The sequence below is a fragment of the Cataglyphis hispanica genome, chromosome 10 (genome assembly GCF_021464435.1).
Source record: "Cataglyphis hispanica isolate Lineage 1 chromosome 10, ULB_Chis1_1.0, whole genome shotgun sequence".
Taxonomy (NCBI): domain Eukaryota; kingdom Metazoa; phylum Arthropoda; class Insecta; order Hymenoptera; family Formicidae; genus Cataglyphis; species Cataglyphis hispanica.
This window is the reverse complement of record NC_065963.1, coordinates 5,893,905-5,921,683: the sequence shown is the minus strand read 5'-3', so window position 1 is coordinate 5,921,683 and position 27,779 is coordinate 5,893,905. Positions and strand designations below refer to the sequence as shown.

The following is a 27,779-nucleotide window of genomic DNA, read 5'->3' as shown; positions in this document are numbered from 1 at the left end:
GCTTCGTCGTGTCAGTCAAAACGGCAGAAACTTCTTTTGTCCCACTTGACGTGCATCACGCGGATGTAGTATACGTCTTTTTTTTCTTTCTCTCTCTCGAGTCCACTAATTACAAAACCGTTACGTAAAAGCCCGCGGCGCGTGTTTCTCATTTTTTCGAACCGTCCGACGTTGTCGAGTGCACTTTTCAAGCATGGATTCATATTTCTTACAGCACTTTTTCTTATTTTCACTAGGTTTTGTTAAGAGATGTGTACGAAAATCGAGAATTAATTCGCAAAAGAATGCATTATGCGAGCGTATTCAAAGAAAGTGTATTCATTCTATTTGCGCGTACTCATTAGCAAGATTTAAAAATCAGTTTGCGCTCGCATATTGTTTCTCTCTTACGCGACTTTTTTCCTTCCTTGAATGGAATTAAAATGTAAGAACGCAGTCGTAATTTTTTTTTTCAAACGCGACATAGGAATTGAGATGAAAGCGTCATTAGATCGTGTCGAAAACGACGCGGGCTCTACGTATCTTCGAGTGCAAAAATTTTTCAAAAGTCGCAGGAATCATGTAGATTTATATATTGAACAATACCAAAGAAGGGGCTCGCGTCAAAGGAATAAGTGGCGAACTTTGGAAAGAAGATAGAATGAAAGCGCGGCTCGTAAGGAACGCATCAGTACACATTTTATATTCCGGTGCGGAGATATCGCGACCTCTTTTTTCCTCTTTTCTCTCGTAATATGTCCGGCGTATTTTTTCGTTTTTAATTTCACGGATTTTTATCGCTGCGCTAGCGACGATATATAAACTCCTCATTCGATACGTTCAACGCCCGCAAGCCGCGTGCAACATTAAATACTCGGGGACGGAAGGGGGAGAGGGGCTAAAACGCGTGACAGTGGTTCGCATATTAGCGCGTTTTTCCTGCTTCGCATCGGAAATGTTTCATTTCTCCTCGCGGTCACGCTTTTACAAGCTTTTACGTATTTACTCGTTGAAAACGGATATACGCTCTTTTTGAGCGATCTCGCGCGTAAAAATAGCTGTGTCGAGCGCTTGAAAACGTGTCATTTAGCTTGATGAGCCGTTAATTAAAATCGGCGAAAAGCGAGACGACGATTAAACGTAATACGTTGACGTTTAAATAAGAAAGGATTTATGCGTCGCGCGGCTGAAAATCGAGGGGGATGAAAAAATTATTATACCCGCGGAGAAACGCGCTCGCCAAAACGCGCTCGCAATTGATCGCCGCGAAACGGCAGCAACCGGGTCAAATATTTGCATACGCGGCATTAATGTGATCATCGGCCAAACATATGTGACAATGACGGCGGTTTGACATGGGACTGTGCGCGATTATTAGCCCGCGGCTCGGCCTCCCATGCCGGATACGCCTGTAAATATTGCGTGATACCGGCCTTCCGTTTCGCCATAGAGGCTTTTGAAAATTCATGCGATTCGCGTGCCTGCGCGTTACACAGTTACCTCAGGCCTTTTGGAATATCGGTATTTATAGCGACAGCCTCCGACGTACGAGGCGAATCAATTTTTTAGGACACGCCCGGTTAACATAATTACGTGCCGATTTATTCAGTTTTATTTCAACGGATCGCTTCTGCGCGCAAATAAATCCCTTCATTGTAATATCCGCGCCAATTATTTTGTAATTTCGCTGCTGCGCGAAATCGGCATCGGTCCGTCGAATTCTGTAATTTTGATCGCTCTTGCTCTAAACGAGCTTCGCGAGGCGATTATGACAATTGTAGCTCTAGTTAGACATTTATTACGTGGCCCTGTCAAAACATCTGTCGCAATATGTCAACATTGTAGAGTCGACGTATTTCAGTATCATTATAAACAATATCGCGTAATCATAATTATCAAGATAGATTTATTTACAACTGTTTGCTACATATTACTTTCCATCGACAAAATGATATAACGGGATAATAGATTATAAATTATCTGATAAATCATTTAATTAAGTAAACTAATAAAATTTTGCGCATTAAAAATGATTGATCTCTCACCCCAAGATTTATTTTGTGTGTTGCAGATTTTCACGCGCTTCGGCAAAGTTTTGAAGATCGTCACCTTCACAAAGAACAGTAAGTATAGCGTTCGATACATCGTTGTCCTAGAATCAATGTGCCGAGGGGTAAAGGAGTAAAGAGGGAACTCTGGCATTTTCGCGGGTTGTAGATCTCGCTTTTCCGAGGCAGACACGCCACGGCACTTTAGTACTTCAGCGTGCTTGAAGCGCATCCTAGCCTCCCGCCGTCTCGTTGCGCGCACTTGCCGCCGTTAGTACTTTCGGAATCGTTCCCCAAAGGGTGTTCTCGAAATACCGGCAAACAAGATTGTTACTTAGACAGTTTAGGTGCATTTTGACACATATGGCGGATCTCGTTATTTTTACAATTTAGCAACATGCCGAAATTTTTTTAGTATGAAACATTAAGATATTAATCAGTTAATTAATAATTTAATAATTATTATTTTTATATTAAAACATATTGCTCCAGAATGATCTTACTCTCGTGCTTCGATAATTCGATTTTCTTTCGTCATTTTAAAGCGAATATCATCAATGAATAAATAATGGATTATTAAATTCTTTTAAAGCGTGATATAATAAATCGGAGATCTATTTTAAATCTGAATAAGAGGCAATGCAATTTAACGTAGTTGTTTCGACTTTTGATCATATATTCTTCTAATCAAAATCGTCAGATCGAATAACGTACGCAATTTCTCGTTACACCCGTTATATAAAGAGAGGCCTCGGTATGCAGCCGACGAGCGTGTTACGAATTCATACAGCCTACAGTGAACGAACGCGGGAGCATCATTATTCCCTGTGCGCGCGTGTCCTATCTGTGTACGATTGTGCATGGGTGTGCGTGACAAATGCAACGCCCGAGTCGTAACGTCGAGTCTCCGCGTGGCTGAACATACGCACGTGCTCGGATCTCCTCTCAGAGGTTCAACAGACACGAGAATTGCCGGCAATTTTCGGCTGCGAAAGATCATATTGTTGCTATTTAAATGAGACGAGGACGCATTTGAGATTGCGGATTGTGATTTAACAGGATATAACGCTTCTATTATTTTCCCTTATGTAAGAATGCACAATTCGCGAAACGGGAAATGATATTTAGATGATATCTTAATTATTCTTGATGCAAAGTGAATTATTCACTCGGACGGTACGGAAAGCAAAAATCACCTCCGCTTTATTACAGTATTATATCTCGAGAAAGAGATTGTAACGAAAAATATTGAATAAAAATTTTGCATTCAGTCGCGCGATTACAAAGTAAACGTTATCATCGCGATTACGGCAGTGTCGAGGGGAAGGGGTGAGGGGAAGAAAGCCTTTTATAATTTTGTGAAATGAAAAGCAGTTGTTCCTCTTTTTTTTTTAATTCGTTCGAAACACGGGCTTTGTCGTGCGAGAGGGAGCGAGAGAGCTTCCTTCTCTTCGCTTCCACGTATTTCAGATTCGAAAATTAAATAACATCGCCGCAGGCCCGATCCTTTGTTTCGCATCATACGCGCGCCGCGTAATGAAATATACGTGGCGCGGCGAGTTACGCGAATTTGACGTACGTATGCGAGATTAAAACTCGCGAAATTGCGGCCGCGGGTCCCGCCTTCTCCCTTGCGACGTTTCGTTTAATCGAGATTTAATGGCAATTATAAACCGCCCCGACCGGCCGGACGCGAAAAGCGAGCAACGCTGCAGAAAATTCCCTGAAATATTAACTCCGCGAAACGACCGCTCATGGCGATTTCGCGTTTGTCTCCTTCGTAATTGTTTATCTTTCGCGAGACCGGAAGAGGTGGAGCACGCTTGTAAGCGTCCTTGTAACATATCCATATTCAAGAATTCACGCTCGTTCATTCAGCGATAAATATTAGATCAACGTCCGCGAGTGGCAATTAATCGCCGATAAAAAGAGTCGTTACTTTCACGTCAATTTATTCATGTCATTTCTCACTTTGAGCGATGCGGTATCTTTGACACGTGTCACGCGATAAAGTTTCGGAACACATCTTTTTTTTTAATATTTTATTGTACAATTATGTTGCGCTTGCGCCGTGTATATTTAATCAAATATATTTCTCTTAATTTTCACAAAAGCGATATTAATCTCATAGGAAGGAATGGTTCGGGAAAAACAAAAGCTCTATCAGCGAGATTGCGGTCATTGTGTACGTCCGCGCGCACGTGTGCCGTGGCTTTAGCGTATTACAGTAAAGAGGTTCCATTATCACGGTGGAGCAAATTCGAAAATGAAATAGCGTAGCCGCCGGCTGGAACTTTGGCCGGCGCCGCTAACGAAACAATTCCGGCTGCGCGCGGGAAAAACGTATTATCGTGGTAGAGTTAGTTTCTCGCAACGCTCGCGCACTAAATTAACGAATCACCGATTTTTACTCGGGCCGTCTGGTCGGATATTACAAATACACGATTTAACACAAAAAAATATGCCGTTTTTCATCACGAGTATCAGATTCATTTTCCGAGGCCTTTTATACTTTTTCCATCTAGAACTATATTTTCCATAGTGTACTCTTACGTATGTTTTCAATAATATTTTACAAAAGATATTTTATCATTTTTTTTATATTACACACACACACACACACACATACACATTTAAAGTCATTTTTACTTCTCTTCTAACTAGTTACAACGCTACAATGCTTTTGCCAAAATAATGAACTCTATTGTTTGAAACAAACACATTATATTAAATGAGCAAACATGTCCATTACTTATATAACGCAAATTGCAAAATCGTGCAATATGCCATTAGAGAGAGAAAATATAGTATTATATCTCCTCTAAAATATATAAACTTTTATTAATAATCCATTTTACCGTTCACACACAATGACTCTGTCAAACGTTAACGTTGGTATTCGATAAAATTATTAGCTATCAGGTTACGCGACTTGCAGAACGCGTAAAGGTCATAATAGACGATATCGTCTCATGGTTTCTATCGCCTTTGTGTTTCAGGCTCGTTCCAGGCACTAATACAATACGCGGATATGCTGTCGGCGCAGACTGCTAAATTCGTAAGTATCCACTTGACTTTGCTTCCCCCTTATTGATCTCCATTTTATTTCTTCTTCCTTGTTTTCTTTCCTTTTTTTTTTTTTTTTTAAGTTACCTTCTTTTCCGTGCGAGCGCCACTACTGTACCAGGGCGGCGGTTATCCGTTGCATTCCCGTGGGAAAGATTGAAATTTTCCGTAGAGTATCTCGCGTCGAGAAAATATTTTCCAACCCGCATCCCCTTCGGCGAAGAAAGCCGCGATGCGGCGCTTAATTACAGAAAGTGAGCTCGATGAATGCGTAATCGAAAGATTGATGACGGAAGAAAAAATTCCGACGTCGAGGCAAGATCGCGCTTCTCCTAATATACGATATTTTCCCCCGGATTTATGGAAATATCGGCTGCTTTGCAAGCCAAATTAATTCTTGAAGCGCGGACCGCAGATGCGCGATCGATCTATTCCTCGCGCTTCACGCGATTCATCAATATCGATACCTAGACTTTATTCGCGGCATTACATGTCGTATCTTTCTCTCTCTCCCCTCTCTCTTGTTCTCTTTATCATCGATATTTCTTGATTTACTGCTTTACCTATAATTTCCGTAATAATTTATTTAACCTGCGCAAGATTTAAAGAGCCACATCCTGACGATAACCACTTCTATTTTTCTTTTTTTTTTAAGGAGGTTGAGAAAGCCGTAACATTAAACTTGCCGCTGCTTAAGGTATCACGAGTTATGTCTCTGGCGTAAACTTTTGTTTTACCTGCGTATCCCTGCAATATCGTTTTATTCCTATAATCATGAGCTAAAAGTATCACGTGTCCTCTGACGAAATTACTCCCGCTCTTTTCTCTTTAAGAAAGCTGAGAGACTTTCAGCAGCATTAAAGCTGGCACTGCTTAAAAAAAAAAATGGAAAATGTGCGCGTAGTTTTTGTTCTTCTCTCTATCACATGGATAGCGCAACTAATTTCTATAAAGTTTCTTTATTCCCTAAATGCACGTTGTACCATAAGCTAGTATATTCAAATGCTAATCAATTTCTTTTGTTTAGAAAATAAAGGATCTCTATACATTTTTAAAAAAAAAATTCAAGTTTTCTCGCTCAAAAACTCTTGCTATAATTAAATATATTAACACTCTGTTTCTGTTTATTTAAACACTGTTTATTTAAACACGATTCTCCCATATTTATCGTAATTGTATATATTTATCGTGATTTATTCTCGCGCGGCTTTTTTCTTAGTAAATTCCATTGTGTCTTATGTGTGTTTGAGATGATTCGATAATTTTTCTGCAAGTGAGTGTGATGCAGCTACTTCGCTGCTGTGTAATACTCCCCGAACGTGTGTACTAATTCTACGTTATTTTAAGTGTATCGTTTGAGCATTTTACACAGCGAAAAACTCACTCCTTCAAATAAAATAAAAGACGAAAAAAAATTTTTTTTTTCTTTTTTTGCTATTTCGAAATTCTTTCGAAAACTGTGGAAGCTGGAGATCCAGAAAATCGTTCGTAACAACCGGTACGTGAAACGCAGACCGCTGAAAGGGGGTTAACGGGACGCTCGCCTTGTTACTTCTGGAATTGTTGACACTGGACTGTGTCAACAGCTGTTCGCGTGTAGGATATGTGTTGCCTTTTACATCGTCAATGACAAGCCGTCGCGAATGGCGGAAGCTCGCCAGAAACTTCCGGCACTTCTCGCGCCCGTTCGAATTCATCCCCCGTGTTCGGAATCCTCCTTTTCCCATCTCTCTCCCACCCCATCGATTCCCTCCCGCTCCCGCTCCGGTAAGCTCGACGCCGCAAACTAGTAAACCCGCGTGCTGATCAAAGGGAAAATTAATTCGCTTGAAATACACCGGTTTCGCCGCGAACCACCACTCGCGGTGATTGTGCAAGACAGAAAATTAATTTAGCTTTGTTGCGGATATCGCTCTTCGAACTCCCCCTCCCCACCCCACCCCTCCTCCTCCTTCGCCCTTTTCGTCTCTCGTTCTTTCTCTCCTTTTACTTATTCTAGTCTCTTTTTTCGTTTTCCTCAACGCACAAACGATAGCGATTCGTTTGATTCGATATCAGTCGGAACTTTCATGGTACTTACTATTAGATAAATCTATCTTCCGAATTATTATCAGATTTCTCCGCGAATATATTCGAATCGAAAACTCGCGAATATCGTCTCTGATCTTTCTAATATTCGCTTCAACTTCGCTGAATCGGCAAAATCGATTCGTCTCGTTCGTCGATTATTATAACCGGCACTCGACCATGAATAAATCGCCCGAGGAACGGAACGAAAGAGCAAGGGAGACAAAGAGAGGCCGCCGTGCGCGCACGCCGGAGGCTCGCGGCGCGGGCCGACCCAGTAATTATGTACGAAATTCATTAGCCGGTGTAAATATAGAGCGGGAGCGTGGTCAGGCACACCCATACATATGCACATATATATATATATATATAATATATAAATATATATATATATATATATATATATATATATGTACACATGTATATGCACGCATAATTATTGCTCACAATGCAGCGACCATGCACTACTCAAACAAGCGATTCAAACTCGCGTCCCTGTTGAACGCGACATTGTCGAACGTAAGTTTCATAATATGTTTTAGAATCAGTATCAAAGGATAGATTGCGGATTCTGATTTGAAGTCGCGAATTTCTCGGAAAATTCCCGTAGCCCGAAATCGATTTTCTGGGTTTCTTCGAGTTTGTGCAGAGTTTATAAGCTTCTCCCGATCGGAGACTTTTTGAAACTTTTCGATTTACAGCTTAACTTTTCTCTGCGGCCGATCCTTGGGTCACAATCTCTATATGAAATTGTCTATTTTTCTTATTGAATCGATTGAATAATTGCGCTGTGATAATTGAACATTTTTTTTTCTCTTTAAGAGATTTTATCCTTTTTTTTTTTCAAATTTCTCTTTTTCGTTTTTGAAGCAAAGTAGTAAATAATGACTTTGGCTCTCTCAGTTTTATGGAGATTTTAATTGGCTTAAACTGGTAGAAAATTATGCAACAAGACGATAGGGAATCTTCTCTTGAAGAAATCACAAAGAAAGATGAATCCATAGACAGACATGCGTGAGTCGCTATGGTGTGTTCTAAGCTTGAGCACAACAATGTTAATCGTTACTTGGGATCGCGATTAATGAAGAATTGCACGATTTCTTGCGCAGTCGCTCGACGGACAGAACGTCTACAATTCCTGCTGCACGCTGCGCATCGACTACAGCAAGATGCAGAACCTCAACGTCAAGTACAACAATGACAAGTCCCGGGATTACACCAACCCGAATCTACCGACCGGCGACGCCAACTTGGACGCCGCATCGCTCGCCCTCGGCGGCGAATTGCTACCCCAGTTGCTGATGGGTGCTGGTTCCCAGCCACGTGCCAGAATACCCGGTGAGTATTTTCCTATAAATTACTTTGCCCTTTCCCTCCGATTTAGATCGCGTGCGACTCCTCAAATAAATCGCGTTATTTACAAACCATGTGTTTAGGACGCGAAGCAGAAGTCAAATACGATGCATAAACAATGAACGCGTTTATCTTGTGTGTACGATCCTATATAATAATACACTCTGCATATAGTCGAATAGAATTCGCAATAGACGCTCGTGCAAAATTCATCGTCATTAAATGCTAGTCAGACTCGGGGAAATTCAACGGAAGCGATTCTGAATGGACCGTATGTGACACATAAACAATGAATGCGCATATGATTCTATACAATACTACGATAATAGTTGAATATATGGATGGTTTGCGATAGGCGTTTTCAAAATTCATTGCTCCGTTAAATCTACAATTGTGTATGAATTTGGAATGTTCCCTGTTTTTCTTTTTCCTCCTTTTGTACTTTTCACGAGCGAAAGCTTTCAAAATTTTATAAAAAGCACAATTAAAAAATTGATTAAACAATAAACGGCACGATCTCGCGCAATATTATATTTTATTGAAATTAATTATGTTAATAGGAATACCGATTTTCCGTCATTTTGACATCGCGCAAAATTATTATTATTATCACAATAAAATAATAATGATAATAATAATAATAATAATTATTATTATTATTATTATTATCGTCATCAACTCGCGATGGTGGGGGTAATTTGTTGGCGTTTAAAACTTCGTCCTGTCCGCCACGTGTGCGCCGCTCGGTCAATCGTAATTATTTCCTCGGGTGAATTAATTAATTACAAAGTACCGGACGAGCGATCCGGCTTGGCCGCGCGCCGAATTGTCCGGATTTTTGAGTTTGGTACCGGCGCGACAACGCTAGTTTAAATTACACGCTCGGTTCGGGCCGCTTGTTTGGGTTAAATTAATTTCACGGCGTCGTTGTTGGTGTTTAATCTGTAACGTACTGTAATCCACTTTGCGCGTCCTATCTCTTGCGCAAACAGTTCGTTGATGGCCGAGGATTAGGAGAGACCCGCAACGGTCAGCCGCATAATTAATCCAGGCGCATTAAGAAAATCGACCGTGCGCGGAAAGATTCGGCGAACGATAGAACAACGTTATTTAGAGAGGCACGAAATTCTCGGGCTTTCATATCCCCCGAATGCTTCCGGGGGAGGTGGCGCGAGTCTCTTTATGATTCTCGATCCTATTCTCTCATCTTGTATCATTTAAGATCGTTATATCTACCTATCGTTATTTTCCCTATCGTAATGTTTAACAGTGATAATAACGTCATCTGAACTTCCTGAAGTAGAGTCCATTGCAGGGGCACCGGGTGTGCTGCCCACGCCCTTTGCGGCCATGCACGGCCTTCCGTCGCCCTTGGCCGGTCCCTACAACGGCGTGCCCCCGGCAGGAGGGCTTGCCGGTCTTGGCGGATTTCCTCTTGGTGCGGCTGGTTTGGGAGTACGGGTGCAGGGAAGCGCCCAGGCATCAGCCGTGCTGCTCGTCAGCAATCTCAACGAAGAGGTAAGTAATCCGAAACTTAGAAATTCTGTTCTCCTTTCCCGTTCCCCGACGCGTTGCTTCCTCGACGCTAAGGACGAGAGAGGCCCCATGGAGACCTTCAGTGAGGCACGCACGAAGAAAAGGTGGACGGAGCCCTTCGAACTCTTTATTTGCTCGCGATACTGTCATCGAGAATTTTTAGCGGACTGATGTAAGACGCTCTGAAAATTTTCTTCTATTTTTCCATCAATCACGGAATTGTAGAATGATCGGAAAGTTTTGCTTCCACTAAACGTTAGTTTAACTGTTTGTTTCGGTCGAAAAGTTTGTCGAGAAAATTTTCAATTTGAGTACGAAAAGTTTCCAATTCTGATTAATTTATATTGAAAGAATTTGTCCTAATCCGTCGACATAAAAAGTTTGTATATTTTATTAAAATACATTAAAATATATCATATTGATTATTGCCTGGAACCTCATTTCTCAGCTTGGTTTTGATCGTCCTTAATTAGAAGCCAGTCAAACTAGATGTAAATGCCAGATAGTGAACATAGAGACAGTCTGTGTGCGGATTTCTAAGCACGATATGAGCATTTAGCGAGACGAAATATTAAATGTACGCACGCACACGATGATGCGAGGAGTGTTGTGTCGAGTAGACTGAGAGCAACACTGAGAGAAATAGAGATCTCCCGCCACCACAAACGTGTGAATAAGTGTGTCGTATGCGAATAATAATGCATCTTGTAGTACGGTATCTGTCGTGCAATGTATGTTTGCGAAAATATCGGATTCCCGTGTATTTCCATCGCGAGAAACATAACGTGTCTTGCCGCAAATCACGCCGCAAAACATACGACACACGACCGCCTTTTCTTTACATCTCTCTGTACCTCTCTTTTCACTTTTCCCTGTCTACTCTCTTCTCTCGTACTTCCTCCATCTCGGGTTCTCGTACTCTCTCATCGTACGCTCAACCCTAAGAAACCGCAACGCTATTTCTCTCAGTGTCGCTGCGACACGCGCGACCAACCAACCAACCGAACCACCTCCGCCCACCAGGTATATATACGCACGTGTATAAACAGGTATAATTACACAGCCTAACGAGCGAGTTACAACGTAGTGCTACGTAGGCGAACCCCGCAGTCTCTCGTTCCTTTGGCCCGGTCTTTCTATCGAGCCCAATCACGATCGGTCTCTCGAAAATTTAAAGATCCAGTAGAGATCCATGAGATTGCAGAAAACATTGTAGCTGAATTTATATTCGTTAACGAAAAAAAAAAATTGTCATAAGAGAATAGTTGCAAAATTTCTTTTATTTGTGACATTAAGCTCTGTCGATATATTACACAAATATTGATGAAAATTGTGTTTAAAAATTATATTAAAAAATTATATTAAAGACAAGAATGCACCTGACGCATTTTTATTTAATGCATTTATCTGATAGAGTTAATAGGAATTTTTCGAGATCGTCTTGCTTAGGTGGATGGAAAGATCGAACCGCGATACGTATGTGTCCTGTTTCGTCACGAGACCTTCGATTCTGCCCCCCTACTTGCCCCTCTCATTTTCGAAACACACATACAGATCACTCCAATGTCACCATCCTGCGCCCTAATTAATTCGTAGCGTCGTCGACTATGACGTTACTTTCTACCAGGCGACGTTTATCTTTCATGCATTTCAATCCATGATATAAATTAGATAGATGTATAAAGCCATATGTTCTTATCATCTATTTGTAATTACGTTTAAATTCCTGAAATTCTTTGCTAGAGATAGAGACATTTATACTTGTATACTTGCACTCGGCTCTTGCATACAAACTTAAACATGACGTTTAGAGGCAAAAACGACGAACATTATCGAGTAAGAAACATCAGCAGGATGATGAATGTCGCCTCGGCAAGAAACTGTGTGTCGGCGTCACACTTCGCAGCTGCAACTTGTCACTACTGTACTATAACTGTGTGTACTACTATCGTTGCGTCGCGCACAAGCTTCGCACAATCCGATCTGATCATCCTCGCGAATCTCGTCTTTCGATTTTCGCGAAGTAAAGAGATTTCTCTATCGTGTGAAAAATCCCATGAATTTAATTTACACTGTAATACACGGTAAAATTAGAAGTAATCGAAAAAGTTTTCCTTTATTGTTATTTTACACGAAGAGTTAATCGTATTTTTTTCCCCTTTATTCAATCATAAAAATTTTCCACGATGAAATCGCGAATCTTGTGCGCCTCGCCAACACTATACATTGAATCCTATTATACTCGCTGACTACTGACTGGACTCTGTCTGTTCTCTGTGTAGATGGTCACGCCTGACGCTCTCTTTACCCTGTTTGGTACGTCTCCACATTTATATTATTAATTATATTACATTATTAATTATTATATTTACACCCTCTCGCGCTCTTCTCACGCACACATAGCCACACGATCCGAATACGGACGCGTGACACACACACTCGGATACACGCGCGATTAAGATAAAAAAAAGAGAAAAGAAACAGAGGATATGTATAAGCAAAAAAGACAACGTATTGAAATTTTTCCGATCAATCCGGTGAATATTGTTCGCGATCTGAGCAATAACACCGCTCACACGCACGGACATACACACGAACGTAGAATCTTTCCCACACTCGATTGTCACATTCGAAGTTTACGTCATACCAAAGAGAAAAGATTGCTTCCTTCTTTCTCGGTTTTTTTTTATTTGATTTGATTCTATTTGTTTCTCACTCTCTTTCTTTTCTTTTCTTTTTTTTTTTCATTTTTTTTTTTTACTTGCAACTTACTAAAACTCAAGAGCATCGTCATTCTTTCTCTGAAAAATCATGTTTACTCTCGTGAAACATCCGCCATAACATATATTCTCTGATTTAACGTTTAATCCGTATTCTTCCGATATTTTCGAGATTTCAACTTATTTTATTACTACAAGCTATTCCATTCGCAACTCACATCATATATATACGTCATTGCCATCGTCATATAATAACAGTGCCATATAATGTCGGTTCCACCAACGAACACATGTTCTCCCACACTCTATACTTCCAAGCATCTCTCTTCTAAATTATTTCATTAATATTTTTATTAATATCAGTTCCACACAACCTTAATATTACGTAAGCTTTCGCTTATTTTACGTAATTCCATAGGAACTCACTATTAACGAGGCGTGCGACTCGGCCATCTCGACCGTGTTTTTTTCTGTGAGCTGCGACTGTTATGCAGATTTTCCAGGATAATTACAGACAAACGTACAAAAATCACGTAATATGTTGAAAAACGCGTTTTAAAAATTATTAAAATTTCTATCCATCTTTCTCTCCCCTATTTTCGTATACACTCTTTTTCGCGGTTTTTCGCGCTAGCGAAAATTTCATCCGCTTATATGCAGTTACGTAATATCGAGAAATGTAAAATTAAAATGAATTAAACTCTTCGCGTAAAAAAACTGTTGTTGTGTTGTTAATTTTACAATTTTTGTAATGCATTTTAGTTTAACACAAATTTATTTAATTGTAAAAATATTAAAGATTGAAGATTTTTAGTATTTCTCTACTCCTTCCACTTATCTTTTTTTTTTTTTTTTTCATTGAATTATTATTTTCTTAAAATAAAAAGGAAGATTAATTTGACGTATCTTGTACTTTAAAACGTAAAAGTAGAAATGTGTCAATAATAAAATCGCATCGTGTGCTAACTGAAAAAAACCTTTTTATATTTCTGTAGAAATAAGAACCGAATCGCTCGCCTCTTGCATGTCGCGAATCTTAGATTCGATCGTATCCCTCGATCGACCGAATATTGTCCCGTTCATCTTCGATAATCCTTAGACGCGCGCAGCTTCTATAAAAGAATACACGGATCACTCCGAGTTTACTAAAGAGAAATTTGCGTATATTGTGCATATAGGCGTTTACGGGGATGTACAGCGTGTGAAGATCCTCTACAACAAGAAGGACTCGGCACTAATACAGATGGCCGAACCTCATCAAGCGCTTTTAGGTGAGTGCACATTTCACGAAATGCGACACCTGCGACGATTTGAAATCACGTTTCATCATCGTAAACAATTCATAATTATAATTATATTATGATACGCGTAGATACATTAATTAACATTGTTTAATTTGTGTAATAGCGCTGACCCATATGGACAAGTTAAGAGTGTTTGGAAAGCAAATTAAAGTAATGCTTAGTAAGCACCAAACGGTCCAATTGCCAAAAGAAGGTCAACCAGACGCAGGCCTCACGAAGGATTACACTAATAGTACTCTTCATCGATTCAAGAAACCCGGCTCGAAAAATTATCAAAACATCTATCCGCCGAGCGCAACCCTGCATTTATCAAACATTCCGTAAGTAATCCGGCAACGATAAAATAAGATTTATATTCAAGGAGCGCTGCATTTTTCTTACTCTTAACGGCATTCGATTTATCCTATTCAGGGCTACGGTAGCTGAGGACGAGATCAAGGACGCTTTTACCAAGAACGGCTTCACCGTGAAAGCCTTCAAGTTCTTCCCAAAGGACAGGAAGATGGCTCTCATACAGATGCCTAACATGGACGATGCCGTAGCTGCGTTGATCGTAAGTAGCTTTCGCAATTAACTGCTAGTCCCATAAGAAACGATAATCTTAATTCTCCACGGCGAAAAATAAAATTTGCTATGGCCACGTTAGAAAAAAAAAGACCTGATTCCTATTTATGGTGTGCGCCTTCGTCTATCATAGATCTCTTTCAAGAGTAGAAAAAAAAAATTTTACTTGCGAAATCTAATAACTTCACAATAGAAACATAAAACATAAATTCCAGTTAATTTAAAATCGATCTCCTTGTCTTTTTATTCCAGAAAATGCACAACTACCAGCTCAGCGAGTCCAATCACCTCAGGGTGTCATTTTCCAAGAGCAACATCTAACAAGAATCGCCACCGCACGAGCAGCAGTGGTACCAGTCCTACGCCCTAGTTCCCCTTTGGTCACCAGCCTCAGTCTACGACTGATGGTCCGGCAGTTGGATCCGCACAGGTGCTTGTCTGTTCCTGCGATGCTATTATTGGCCGGCTGTATTGCATGCGAAATCCACACTACGCATTTGGACTCCGAAGCGGACAGGCGCTGCCTCGTTCGAGCGAGCTTATAGGATGCTTTCGAGGCCTTGCTCTCTGTTGTTGGACGTCTTTACGGCATGAACGTGTTTCCGCATCCGGTCGATTCTGTCGATACGAGGGTTGCTAGGGTGTTTCGAGATGTACCGTCGAGGAATTGTGTCCGTCAAACTATGCCGCTTCCTCGCTCCCGTTTAATCTCTCTTTCCTTTCTTACGCGTGCTTTCTCTATGCCCGGCTACCAGGCTTTTCGTCTCAATTGCCTCTCTCTCTCTTTCTTTGTGTGTTTTTCTCTTCGCACAACGGTCCTGGCTTTCACGAGAGAGACTGATCGATCGCGATCTCTTTCTTTCCTTATCTTTCTCTCACCATTAAGAATCTCTCATCTGTTTCTAAAATTACGAAATCGTCGCGTTAACGCGTTCGAAAGCCAGCACCGGAAACTACCTTCAAGAAGGCCGTCGCGAATTTGTCTCTTCGTCATTTAGCTTCAGCGCTTGCAGCCCTCGTGAAAGCCAGGACCGTTGTGCGAAGAGAAAAACACACAAAGAAAGAGAGAGAGAGAGGCAATTGAGACGAAAAGCCTGGTAGCCGGGCGTAGAGAAAGCACGCGTAAGAAAGGAGAGATTAAACGGGAGCGAGGAAGCGGCATAGTTTGACGGACACAATTCCTCGACTCTTATACAGAGTTTACGTTAGGGAAAATAAGATATATATTATTGTACATGTAAAATTCACAATTGCGCGGCCCGGACCGCTACTCTAATTATTATTAAGGATTTTTCAAAATTGCGTGGACACAAAGGGCGACCGTCTCGCGACAAGCGAACGCGCGTGCGTTTGCGCAACGGCTTCCGTATATCGCAGAGTCTTTAGAAGCGGGTCTCCGATCGTCAATGTATTATTTGACGAGCGGGCACGAGAAAGAATCGAGGAGAGAAAAAGAAAAAAATAGAGAGTGCGGATATCCGATGATCGTTGCGCTCGTCGTGCGATCACGCGCGCGACACGGCAACCGATAAAGTAGCGTTTCCCCGCGAGACAATCTTCATTCTTTGGACGATCAAACAAACCGCGCGATCGAGCGTACTTCCTCGTGGCTTCCGTTCCGTTCGAGAGCGAGACAATATAATCGCTGACGTTGCGAGAAGTATCGAGTACAACGGAAACTGCGTATTTCGATCAATCGAGCGTTTAAGTAAAAAAAATGGCTAATGTCATATCGCGGGACCCTTTGCATGCTTTCACAAAGTACTCTACTATTCCGCCAAAATCAATTATCCTCGTTGACTTTACGTCACAGGATTATGATATGGAGAAGTAATGGAGAGAGAGGATAGCTGGAAGCGCCAAATTGGTCCGCCTTCAAAATTCTTACGAATTTATTTGCACACTAATGATTTATCAACACGATTAATCAATCCGTTCGTAAAAATACAAAGTAATTATTTTTTAAAGTCATTATATGCTGAGAGCTACTCTCTATTCGGAGGACTCCGAACGCATCACTGGCCCGCTCGATCTACTTACGTTTTATGCTTCTTCGAGGGCGAGTCTTCTCGCTCTCGAGGATACCTCCAGTATTCTCGACTATCCGGCGGAGTCGAACGCTTCTTAGAAGAGATCGAGCGGAGCCCGATCGCTCGATGAGCCCCCCGCTCTGAAAACCCACGCGGCGCGACCGCGTGCATCGTCGCACAGTCGTCGCAAGTGGCATTTTTATAATTTGTACGTTTCAGTTTTGAAATAAGTATTATCGCACGCGCGCACACATTTACACATACATATACACATACCTGTATCTGCCTCTTTACGAGACCGTACAATTATAATTATGCAATTAGTCACACAACATACACAATCATGTACGCGCCGCGCGCGAGATAAATGTTATCGACCGCCCTCTAATTTATGTATAACACAAACACGCAGCGTATAAATAGTGAATATGCGCAGATTTCTTAGTTACAGTAGATGCTTAGGCATGTGTTAGGATCTTAATCGTATAGTAAGCGACTAGATAAGTAATTGACTAGGAGAGGAAGGAGTGAACTGTTGAACATATCGCTAATTAAAAGATTTGCAACGTGCGGAGCGCGCGCGGGGAGTTTGTACCATTTATAGCAGATCGGCAGGTACAGCTTGAGACGCCTCGAGGATAATTCACGACGATGGACTATATCCGCCCGAAGGGAGAACAGATGATTCTCTTTCTTCGTGCCAAGGATAAGTCTATTGTGCGACGACCCTCGATCCATATCCCATTGAGAGTTCCTGATATCGAAGCATTCCTTGATTTAAAGCGACGGTTGTGAAAGAATGTGCGCCGTGAAAAGCGAATATCTCCAAGTATCAAACTATGTGTGCAGTTTACGCGAGGGATAATACTGGAGAAGGCAAATCTTTTGTCAACTACGCGTACACATTTACATCGTTGGCTTCTTGTATGACGGATCAGCAAAGATACACACACATAGATACAAGAGGAAAACAAAAGGTAACAAGAATTGTAAAAACGTATTTACGGCGACTTTGTAGAGGCGTGCAAAGCTGTAGAAATCGATCGGGGGAACTCCTCGAGGAACTCAAAAAGTGTTCTCGACGGAAAGCCGTGCGAGGCGGAACTTCGCCAAAGATCCTCGGTCTCGTTTCTATCAAGGATCGAGAATCGCTTAAAGGGTCGTACCACGCGCGCATTCCGGCGAAGCTCGCGGATTTTTGTCTAATCAACGTTTTGTTGAAGTCAATTAAATTTTACTGATATAATTGATAACTGAACGTAGAGAGAAGTAGAGAGAGAGAAAACGAAAGAGCGCGTGTTGGAAGAGAATTGTTGTGCGGAGGAGTAATTGAACGAGAGAGAGAAAGGATGAGAGAAAGAGAGAGTATGTGAGAGAGAGAAAGAAAGGGTGAGAAAGGAGCGTATTCGCAAGAGTATAGTATATCGCACGATTTTGACAGATAAATTAGGACGGAGAGACGGGAAGGGCTTTTCAAGCCGAAACGCGCAAACGAACCCTTACATGGCAGGGAAGTGGCGAAACTGTGAAAACAAAGCGAATGCCGGCCCGGGCATAGTGTGCTGTTTGTGTGCCAAAGTAGGCTTAGCCGTTTTAATCTCTAGAACGGGGATCTCTTGGTGAGCTGTGCGAACGGGATATCCTTGTTCGATCGTCGCGAGCGCCGATACCCGGGGCTTTCCCCTTCTGGTATATACGTGTACAGCGTTTTCCCAGGATCGGCGTTTTGCCGATCGAGAAGTACTGACCAATCAGAGATAGTTGTTTAGAGACGTAGCGAGTAGCCGGCATGAGCGAAGGGGCCAGTCTTTGCATCTATGATCTATATCTTTTTCGGACCTCTGATACTATGCTATTTACTTGGACTGCATTTATACATTCTTAACCGGACGCACCGTTCCGAGTACACTTAACGCACGAGGGGCATTCACGCGAGAATCTACACACGTATACCTCAAGTAATAAGACACACACAAATCTACACGATCATTTATACACAGACGCACACACAGATTCCAGCGGATATAGCTTTTACTTCGCCGGACGAACTAGATCTTATTTTTAAATATCTTGTTTATATTTCGCTGTTCATCTAAAAGTATTTGAGAATTGTATTTGGTTTTATAGTAATTGGACTTTATTTTATCTATTTTTTATTCGGATCATTTTGTGTGCATGTATTTTTTTTTAAGCGACTCATGTTTGCAGCGCTAAATATCTTTTCGATTTTCATCGCGAGACATAACGTGGCAGTGCCACAGGAGAAGGAAGGGAGGGAGGAAAGAAGATGAGACCGTGCGAAAACTTCCGTAAAAAGAAAAAATCGTACTTTCGGCACGATATTGTCTAACCGTACCTGAACAACGCTCGGATAGAGCGTTTACTTTCGACCTCGATCTATTGTATTATCTTTTCCGCGAGTAGCAACGTCGAGCACCCAACACTCGCGCCAGATTGCCGATTATACATTTGCCGATCACTTATTTCTTAGCACATTCCTGTGGACGCGTGCGACGTGCGTCCACCTACACGGAATCACATGATACATACGCACACGCTACCACCTATGTGTACGTTTCTCTTTTTTTTTTTCTTTTTAGACGATGTAAAATCCAAACGTTTCTTTCTTTTGCGAAAAAATGCCAATCCACCACGCTAATGGTGACAATCAGCTCTTTTGCTCGCAAGAGGGGAGGGGATCGTGCCGCGAGATTCTTCCCGTTATTGCCAAAGTTTCGCGAACGTTCCTTCGTAAAGAATTATTAATAGTAGAATTATCGGAAACGGACAGCTATATACGGAGCTGTAGATCTCTACAGGGTGCCCGACGTTAGAAATCGCACAACTATTCGATTTATTCATCCGCCGAACGCGTACGATACACGGCCTTCCTCCTTTCAATTTGGACAGTCCTCGCGTGATAAGCGCAAAAAGAAGAGAAAAGAAGAAGAGAAGGCACCCTGTAGACAATTAGATCGATTATATCACTAGCTAGGTTGAGGGGGGCCGAGGTGAGGGTTGGAGTAGCCAGCACTCGCTACATGGTGTCGTAGATTATTCAGACTCCGAAATTTCCGCAGACTTCGTCGTGCGAGGAAAACGACCGATATGGATCCTAGATCCGAGGATCGCGAGTAATTTTCCGATGAATAGTGGTCTTTATCTCTTATCGAATTCTGCGTATCGTCTATCGCTCGGCTATTTCGTCGACGGGAAGGATCACAAAGATGACGCGGTGAGGCATCGCACTCTGACCAAGGAAATTCGGGGTCTGGTAGAGAACGTAGTAAACGAAGCTTAGCCTACGCAAAGGGAATACATAAACCATACATGTATGCAAGCATACACAAGAGAGCAGATATAAACACGCTCCGCGAGTCGCACGTACACACACACACACACACATACACACACACATACCACACCACATATTACAATTTACACGGACACAGTGACACATACATACGCAACATACATACACGACTTTTATCTACTATATATTTGATATATCGCATTGTAACAGGTGTGTCCAAAATGCGCAACGGCTGCATCCCGATAATCTATATTTTAATAATAAGGGATAAGTCTATATTATAATATTATAGAGTTACTAACGTGTTACACAAATTATCACATAAATTAGAAATGAAATGAGATGAGATTAATCTATATAAATATATTATACAATGTGCGCAGCGAGAGGAAAAATTCAAAAGAGACCACACACAGGGCGAATTAGGAAAACATACACAAATACAACATAAACAACGCGATCGGACGGAGGCGCGCGAGGTGTATAAGATATATGACGAGTTTTAAATGACTATATCTGTGCTATATCGTAGGTATATCGTTGAAATTCAGGAGATACGGTTCGTTTGCTTAATCGGGGCCTTAGGCGTCGTTCACACATCGAGAGGAAAGAACAAATCTAAAAATACGCGAGACGTGCGAAGGAATGTGTATCATCGTCGATTTTGCGATTATCTAATATATGTAATTATTTTATCACACTTAATTTTGAGTAATCTCTCTTGGAACTATCTCGATTTTTTAATCTTTTGCATGCCCATCGATTACGATCCACTCTCTTACGGTCGATGCTCTATCTCGAAGACCTCTGTCACCGTCCACACTTTGGAGACTTCTTTGTCTTTTAAATGCTTTTCTGTTCTCGCAATAAACTAAAATATACTTATTTTCGAGCTGCATTTCTGCGTGTGTGTGTGTTTCTTTTCTTACTCGAGCAACGTTTCCCGTCGAGCTTAACGACTACTGCTTAGTAATTAATTTCTACAACTCTCACTGACTTATAACGTATAATGTGTCTCTCGTGATTTAGCCGTCCCTCGTACGCGCGCTAATCGAGAAGAAAGAACAAACGTATCCTACATCTACCACGACGATGTTACCTCACCTCAAGAAGGGAGAGAGGGCCTCTCTCCTTTTCGCTTTCTTTTTTTATCACTTCGTAAATTAGGCTCAAGCATTCAAATATTTAAAATAAAAATCCATTTATAATTCCGAGTTAAAAGATCGACTTCTCTTTTTCCTCTTTCGCGGAAAATCACAAAGTCGACGATGGTCGATCATCGGAAGAGCGCTCGTCCATCTGAATTTTACCGTATCCGTCTTCATTCTCAGGATCTAAGCTATCGTGATTTTCGTAGAAATAGGAATAGGCAAGAAAATCATCGAGTTACTCAATCAATAAGTGTACGATAATCCGGACCTTTTAGCGACTCGCGTATACAGAAAGAACCTTGCACTTTGATTCCGTTCGTAATTAAAAAGTCGAGATAACAAAAATCGATTGTGAAATAATGAGAAAATAGATGTTAAATAAATAATTATTTTTTTTTTAAATATCATCAAAAGCAATTTAATTCCAGACTTAGTAGCCTTATCTGAGTTGTATGAAAAAAAAATATCAATGATTCTATTCTTAGTATTTTTTTTCTTTTATATGATAGATATAATCTTTAAATTTTGTGCGAATCGACGCGGTTTCTCCCGTGCTTTCAACGTTCTCTTATTATAAATTTGTCCCATGTTGATGTTAAGACATCAAGAGGAGGAGACGCGAGTTAGCTGCGATGGAAGTTATTATCACTAACGTTGTTCTTTTTTTTAATATCGAGAAAACGATTACATTTAGTTGACTGACAGTAAGAAAAGAAACACACACACACGCAGAAATGCAGCTCGAAAATAAGTATATTTTAGTTTATTGCGAGAACAGAAAAGCATTTAAAAGACAAAGAAGTCTCCAAAGTGTGGACGGTGACAGAGGTCTTCGAGATAGAGCATCGACCGTAAGAGAGTGGATCGTAATCGATGGGCATGCAAAAGATTAAAAAATCGAGATAGTTCCAAGAGTTTCTTTTCTTACTGTCAGTCAACTAAATGTAATCGTTTTCTCGATATTAAAAAAAAGAACAACGTTCGTGATAATAACTTCCATCGCAGCTAACTCGCGTCTCCTCCTCTTGATGTCTTAACATCAACATGGGACAAATTTATAATAAGAGAGCGTTGAAAGCACGGGAGAAACCGCGTCGATTCGCGCAAAATTTAAAGATTATATCTATCATATAAAAGAAAAAAAATACTAAGAATAGAATCATTGATATTTTTTTTTCATACAACTCAGATAAGGCTACTAAGTCTGGAATTAAATTGCTTTTGATGATATTTAAAAAAAAATAATTATTTATTTAACATCTATTTTCTCATTATTTCACAATCGATTTTTGTTATCTCGACTTTTTAATTACGAACGGAATTAAAGTGCAAGGTTCTTTCTGTATACGCGAGTCGCTAAAAGGTCCGGATTATCGTACACTTATTGATTGAGTAACTCGATGATTTTCTTGCCTATTCCTATTTCTACGAAAATCACGATAGCTTAGATCCTGAGAATGAAGACGGATACGGTAAAATTCAGATGGACGAGCGCTCTTCCGATGATCGACCATCGTCGACTTTGTGATTTTCCGCGAAAGAGGAAAAAGAGAAGTCGATCTTTTAACTCGGAATTATAAATGGATTGTTATTTTAAATATTTGAATGCTTGAGCCTAATTTACGAAGTGATAAAAAAAGAAAGCGAAAAGGAGAGAGGCCCTCTCTCCCTTCTTGAGGTGAGGTAACATCGTCGTGGTAGATGTAGGATACGTTTGTTCTTTCTTCTCGATTAGCGCGCGTACGAGGGACGGCTAAATCACGAGAGACACATTATACGTTATAAGTCAGTGAGAGTTGTAGAAATTAATTACTAAGCAGTAGTCGTTAAGCTCGACGGGAAACGTTGCTCGAGTGAGAAGAGAGGGAAGGAAAAAGAGGCGCGCGACCTCTTCTGTAACAAGAGGTGTGTTTAGTAGGGTGAAAAAAGAAAAAAAACCAATTAAGTAGCGTCTTAGAATCGTGTAGTAGCTCCTTTCTAATTAAGCCTCCAGACTAAGTAATGTGTATAGTTAAATGACAATCACTCGACTCTCTATATCGACAAATGACGAAGGGAATCTCCGAGCCGTGATAAGCTGCCTACGCACCGAACTACCCCTTTCTATTGTGTTTCCTTCTTTTGCGATTCGCCCCATCCCTTTCAACCCTTTCGCAATCGAGACTTTTCCTTACTCCGACCACTGGACCTTTCTTTTTTCGAGAGACTTTTATCAAACTGGCGAACAAATAGCGTTTCAATTCACAAGCTTTACAGTAAATAAATGTAAATAAGAAGAAAACGGACCTAAAATATACGTCGGTCGACTCCGATTCGCGTCGTTACTTGCTTATCCGAAAGTGTCTAGATCGAAAATAGATTGATGTTTCTCTTGCAAGTTGATTAATTATTGAATGGACAGTTTTATGTCTTCGAGATATGCTCGATATAATATAAATTCATCTTTTAACGATATTGTCTCTTAAAAATTTTTTAATTGCACTTTCTAATCCTTTATTAACGTACTCATAATGAGAAATTTTATAAAATTTGTTATTTGCACAGATAAGAAAGTATTAAAAATATACATATATATAGTTTTTTGTTTCATAGATTTATAAAGTTTATATAGAGTAACATTTTTAATATTTTTCTCATCTTATTTTTCATATTTGAATTTTATAAAAAAATCTCAGGTTTATATACATACTATTTCTTCGATATCGTTCTAGCGCCTTTCCGGCAAAATCTTGCCATCTAATTTTTCGCCTCTTTGCAAAAACTTCCAAGTCAAGTGTCAGCTCTGCCTTTCAACTCTCGAACTTTCCAAATTCCGTGCCCAGGAAGATCCTTGGTTTTCTGCATGTACCTTCCTTCTTTTCCTTGTCTCACAGTCGTTCTTCGATCCGATCGACAGCTGATGACAAATCCGCGCGTCACATCAGACTCTTCCACCCTTGAAAAATATTTCCTTTATGTCTCTATCATGCAAACAATAGATTCGATGAATCGAAACCGCGCGCGGAATCGCGTCATCGGGATATCGATCGATCGGCGAGGCACGCTCTAAAAAAATCTAATAAACTAAATCTTCAAAAGATATATGTGAGGGAGAAAACCAATCATGGGCCAGGAATTGCGTTGCAAGTCACAATCAGCTCGTCTCCGGCAAAGCAAACAATTTTCTTTCGACGAGAACCATTGTCAGAGCGGGCGTTTTACGGTTAAGCTCTTTCTTAGTAAGTTCAATTAGGGATTAGTCTATCAATAGGGAGACGGAGATCGCGAGTGATTCTTTTCGTTCGTTACGCTTGCACTTCCGCGATGCGGATAGCGAGGAGTGGAGGAGCGCGTTAATAAGTAGGAAAGAGAAAAAGATGTAATTAAGAGAAAAAATCAGGGACAAGCATTGGAAAAGAGAGGAGGAGTAAAAGGGAGGAGAGATTCTCGGATCGTCGAGAAAAAAGAAAAAAAAAAAAAAAGGCGAGACGATCTTTCTATTATCGATCAGCATTTACGAGAGACGCGCTGCACACCCACACGTTCGCATTTATCACATACACGTGCACAGTATATATAGTTATACAAAACACACACACACACACACACACACACATATATATCCGAGAATTTGTGACACGTATGAGCACGTACGATTGACGATCTTCCACGTGCCTTTTTTGGCGCGACACGCTTACACTCATAAAAAAAAATCACATACACGTACGATATATGCCGACGCGATACTAACACTATCGCCCACGACCTTTTTATAGCTCGACTCTTGGACCCCCACTCCTCTTTTACAAAAGTATTTTTTTTCTCGATTTTTCCTCGACAGATCTGGAGGCGCTTTCCGATCTTCAAAACGATCATCGATCGTTATTGATGCGTCGATCGGATCAAGTTTCCTCGAATTTTTTTCTTTTTTTTTTTTCTTAATTTTCCGCTGTGGATAACATTCTGTCCCTTTCTTCATTCTGCGTATTTATTTTTAATTTTAATCTGAAACTTGTATACTAGATACAATATAATTTTTATATAAATTAGTGAGATATACGCATCTTTCGAATCTCATCGCGCATATTAACAGTATTCTATATTTTACGTTATGTACGCTCTTGATATAAAATATATTATACTATGTATATATCAAGAAATGTTAAAAATCTTAAGAACTTCTCATACATATCATATAAAAAGTTCGATTGTACATCTTCCAGATCTGTCTACATTAGCGTCTTACGAGTATCCCGTTCCCCGACTTTGACATTATCGGTATTATCATCGTTCACTACTTCTTCCCACTGTGAAATTATCGATTTTGTTTTTTTGCGTTATTCTTGCGCTTCTTATCTTTTACTTTTAATCTTACTTTTATACCTTTTAATTGTCGCCGGTTGCTATTATCATCGCCACTGCGATCATTACTGTTATTTTAGCGCTAATTACTGTTAATTAATCTACTCTTAATGTAATTATCTTATTCTTACGTTTAATGAATTTCCTCTTCCTCTTTTTTTTTTTATCTTAGAATTAACGAAGCATTTGATTATGTGCCGAGAGGGAGACTGTTCTCCTCTAAGTTAAAAAACACTTTCTAAGTCGTATATTTCTGTGTAATTGTCCCAATTTTAGTTTCTTCAAATTGTCACTTTTTAACAACGCTATTTTCTTTATCATTACTACTATCCCACTCTACTACTCGCCACTATTACTACTCTCATCATTATATTCACTCTATTCATCACTTTTCACTGTAACTCTTACTCTTTCCGCTTTACATCTTTTCTCCCTCTATTAGAAAGTTAGAAAAAACGGTCCGCATTGCTCGTTTATTAATTTTATTCGATTGACATAGGAAATCAAATTGGAAAGGAAAACAAGATTATACAGAAACATAAATAGGACATGTTTAATCTCTTACGTTATTCATGGCTGATAGCAATGGGGATCGCATATAAATCTCTGCGTTTAGCATCTATCTCTCATAACTATACTATATCTCTTCTTTCTATCTCTTTCTCTCTCTGTCTCTCTCTCTCTCTCTCTCTCTCTCTCTCTCTCTCTCTCTCTCTCTCTCTCTCTCTCTATCATCTACATATTTCTCTCTATCTCTCTTAATCTTTCTTACATACTCTCTCTCTCTCTATGCATATATTATTATATATATATACTCATCGTATGTTTTATAATACTATACTTCTATTCTTATCATTACACACTATATTACTCTACTATTGTATTACTATTGTCTACTATTATGAGTGCTGCTGTTGCCGCTCCGCGACCAATGTTTGCTCTTATTATAACTAAATGCGTTTTGCGGCTCATAAGTAACTGTCGTATGTCCTTGCCTGTTCTTTACTTTTTCTCGTTTTAACGAAGCGACGACTTTTAACCGAAATTATCATTTATCCCTTTATTCTTCCCCCCTCCCCCTCTGGCCCCTGCATCGATTTGGTATTGTGAATCTCTGCACCGTTTTCTCTATCACATTACCTCCCTTCCCCCCACATGTTTATATTTTTTTTTTTTGCATCTCCTCCCCCATTCATTTCTTATCCCCGATATCACCGAGTGTCGAAGCGAGAATAAAAAGACTTCACGAGCGAGCGGGACGAAAGTACATATACATATAATTAATCCGATTTGTCAAGAAAAACGATTGAAAGAAAAAAAAATAAACCTACCCGTTTTTTGTGTTCTTTCTGTGTATCTCCGGCCACTTACCCCTTCTTCCTTTTTTCTCCTCAAACTATTTTTTTTTCATATCGCGCGATTCTAGGCTGAGGGACGACTTAAAGAGCTTCGAGCTGATTTATTTCCGAATGCAATTTATTTTTTACTTCCGGAAGACGCAAATTATTATATATAAATAACAATATATAATATTATAGAGAAACGCTTTATGTCGTCCTCTTATGCGCACTTCCTTATACTTTCCGCTTATGATCCTCGCTCTACTTTTTTTACCGATACTTTTTTGCTCGAGAAAACACCGCGATGTGGATGGAAAAAAACGGGAAGCGAATCTAGAGCGATGATCCACGTGCACGCGGCGACCCTTACGAATTATGCAGGAAGAAAAGGTGATTGAACTTGATATTTCGTATCTTTCCGATAAATCTTCGTTATCAGAAATATAATAAAGATGCGCATAATTAATTTATTAATCGCGATTGTCCGATTTCTTCGTTTCTTGCAGTGAATCGGAATGAATCTTTAAAACAAGATTTTATAAAAGTAAACATTAAAATATATTTTTATTAATATGAAAATGGGTAAAATATTTATCTAAATTATTTTACAAAGATGTGATTTATCATGTAGATTTTTAACATTTTTTGAAGCATTAAATGAAATTTGCATATTCAAGAAGATACAAGAAAGATCTCGATTAATGATTATAATATTTTCTTTTCTTAATTATGCGCTTCTTTTAAAAAATCGCTACAACAATTGTATCTTGGACCGTACAAGATACCCTCGGCGCGTTTGAAGATCGAGGAATGAAAATCCGCTGTTCGGAAATAAGGGAGGAGGATTTTCTTGCGCACAAGAGCTCGCCCAAAACAATCATTAGGAATTGTGCCTAGATGTTTAAAACACTGTATTCTATGGGATCAACGTCATTACCTTTTTAAAGAAACGAAGAAGAATGTACGA

General features: G+C 40.1%; 1 protein-coding gene across 25 annotated transcripts in view; it reads left to right on the top strand.

The window, feature by feature from the left end:
- LOC126852195 (polypyrimidine tract-binding protein 1) overlaps nucleotides 1-26,818 on the top strand; it is a 351,818-nt gene extending 325,000 nt beyond the window's left edge. For 20 of the 25 annotated variants that reach the window (XM_050596732.1, XM_050596721.1, XM_050596731.1 and 17 more), the window contains 9 exons: nucleotides 2,051-2,102; nucleotides 5,027-5,085; nucleotides 8,270-8,498; nucleotides 9,784-10,031; nucleotides 12,332-12,365; nucleotides 13,948-14,040; nucleotides 14,177-14,393; nucleotides 14,485-14,626; nucleotides 14,890-26,818. In XM_050596732.1, the coding sequence (XP_050452689.1) occupies nucleotides 2,051-2,102; nucleotides 5,027-5,085; nucleotides 8,270-8,498; nucleotides 9,784-10,031; nucleotides 12,332-12,365; nucleotides 13,948-14,040; nucleotides 14,177-14,393; nucleotides 14,485-14,626; nucleotides 14,890-14,958 (1,143 nt within the window). In that variant the 3' untranslated portion in view covers nucleotides 14,959-26,818. The remainder of the gene's footprint in view (nucleotides 1-2,050; nucleotides 2,103-5,026; nucleotides 5,086-8,269; nucleotides 8,499-9,783; nucleotides 10,032-12,331; nucleotides 12,366-13,947; nucleotides 14,041-14,176; nucleotides 14,394-14,484; nucleotides 14,627-14,889) is intronic. The other 5 variants (XM_050596711.1, XM_050596716.1, XM_050596710.1 and 2 more) reach the window with 3 other exon arrangements.
- Nucleotides 26,819-27,779: the final 961 nt, after the last annotated feature.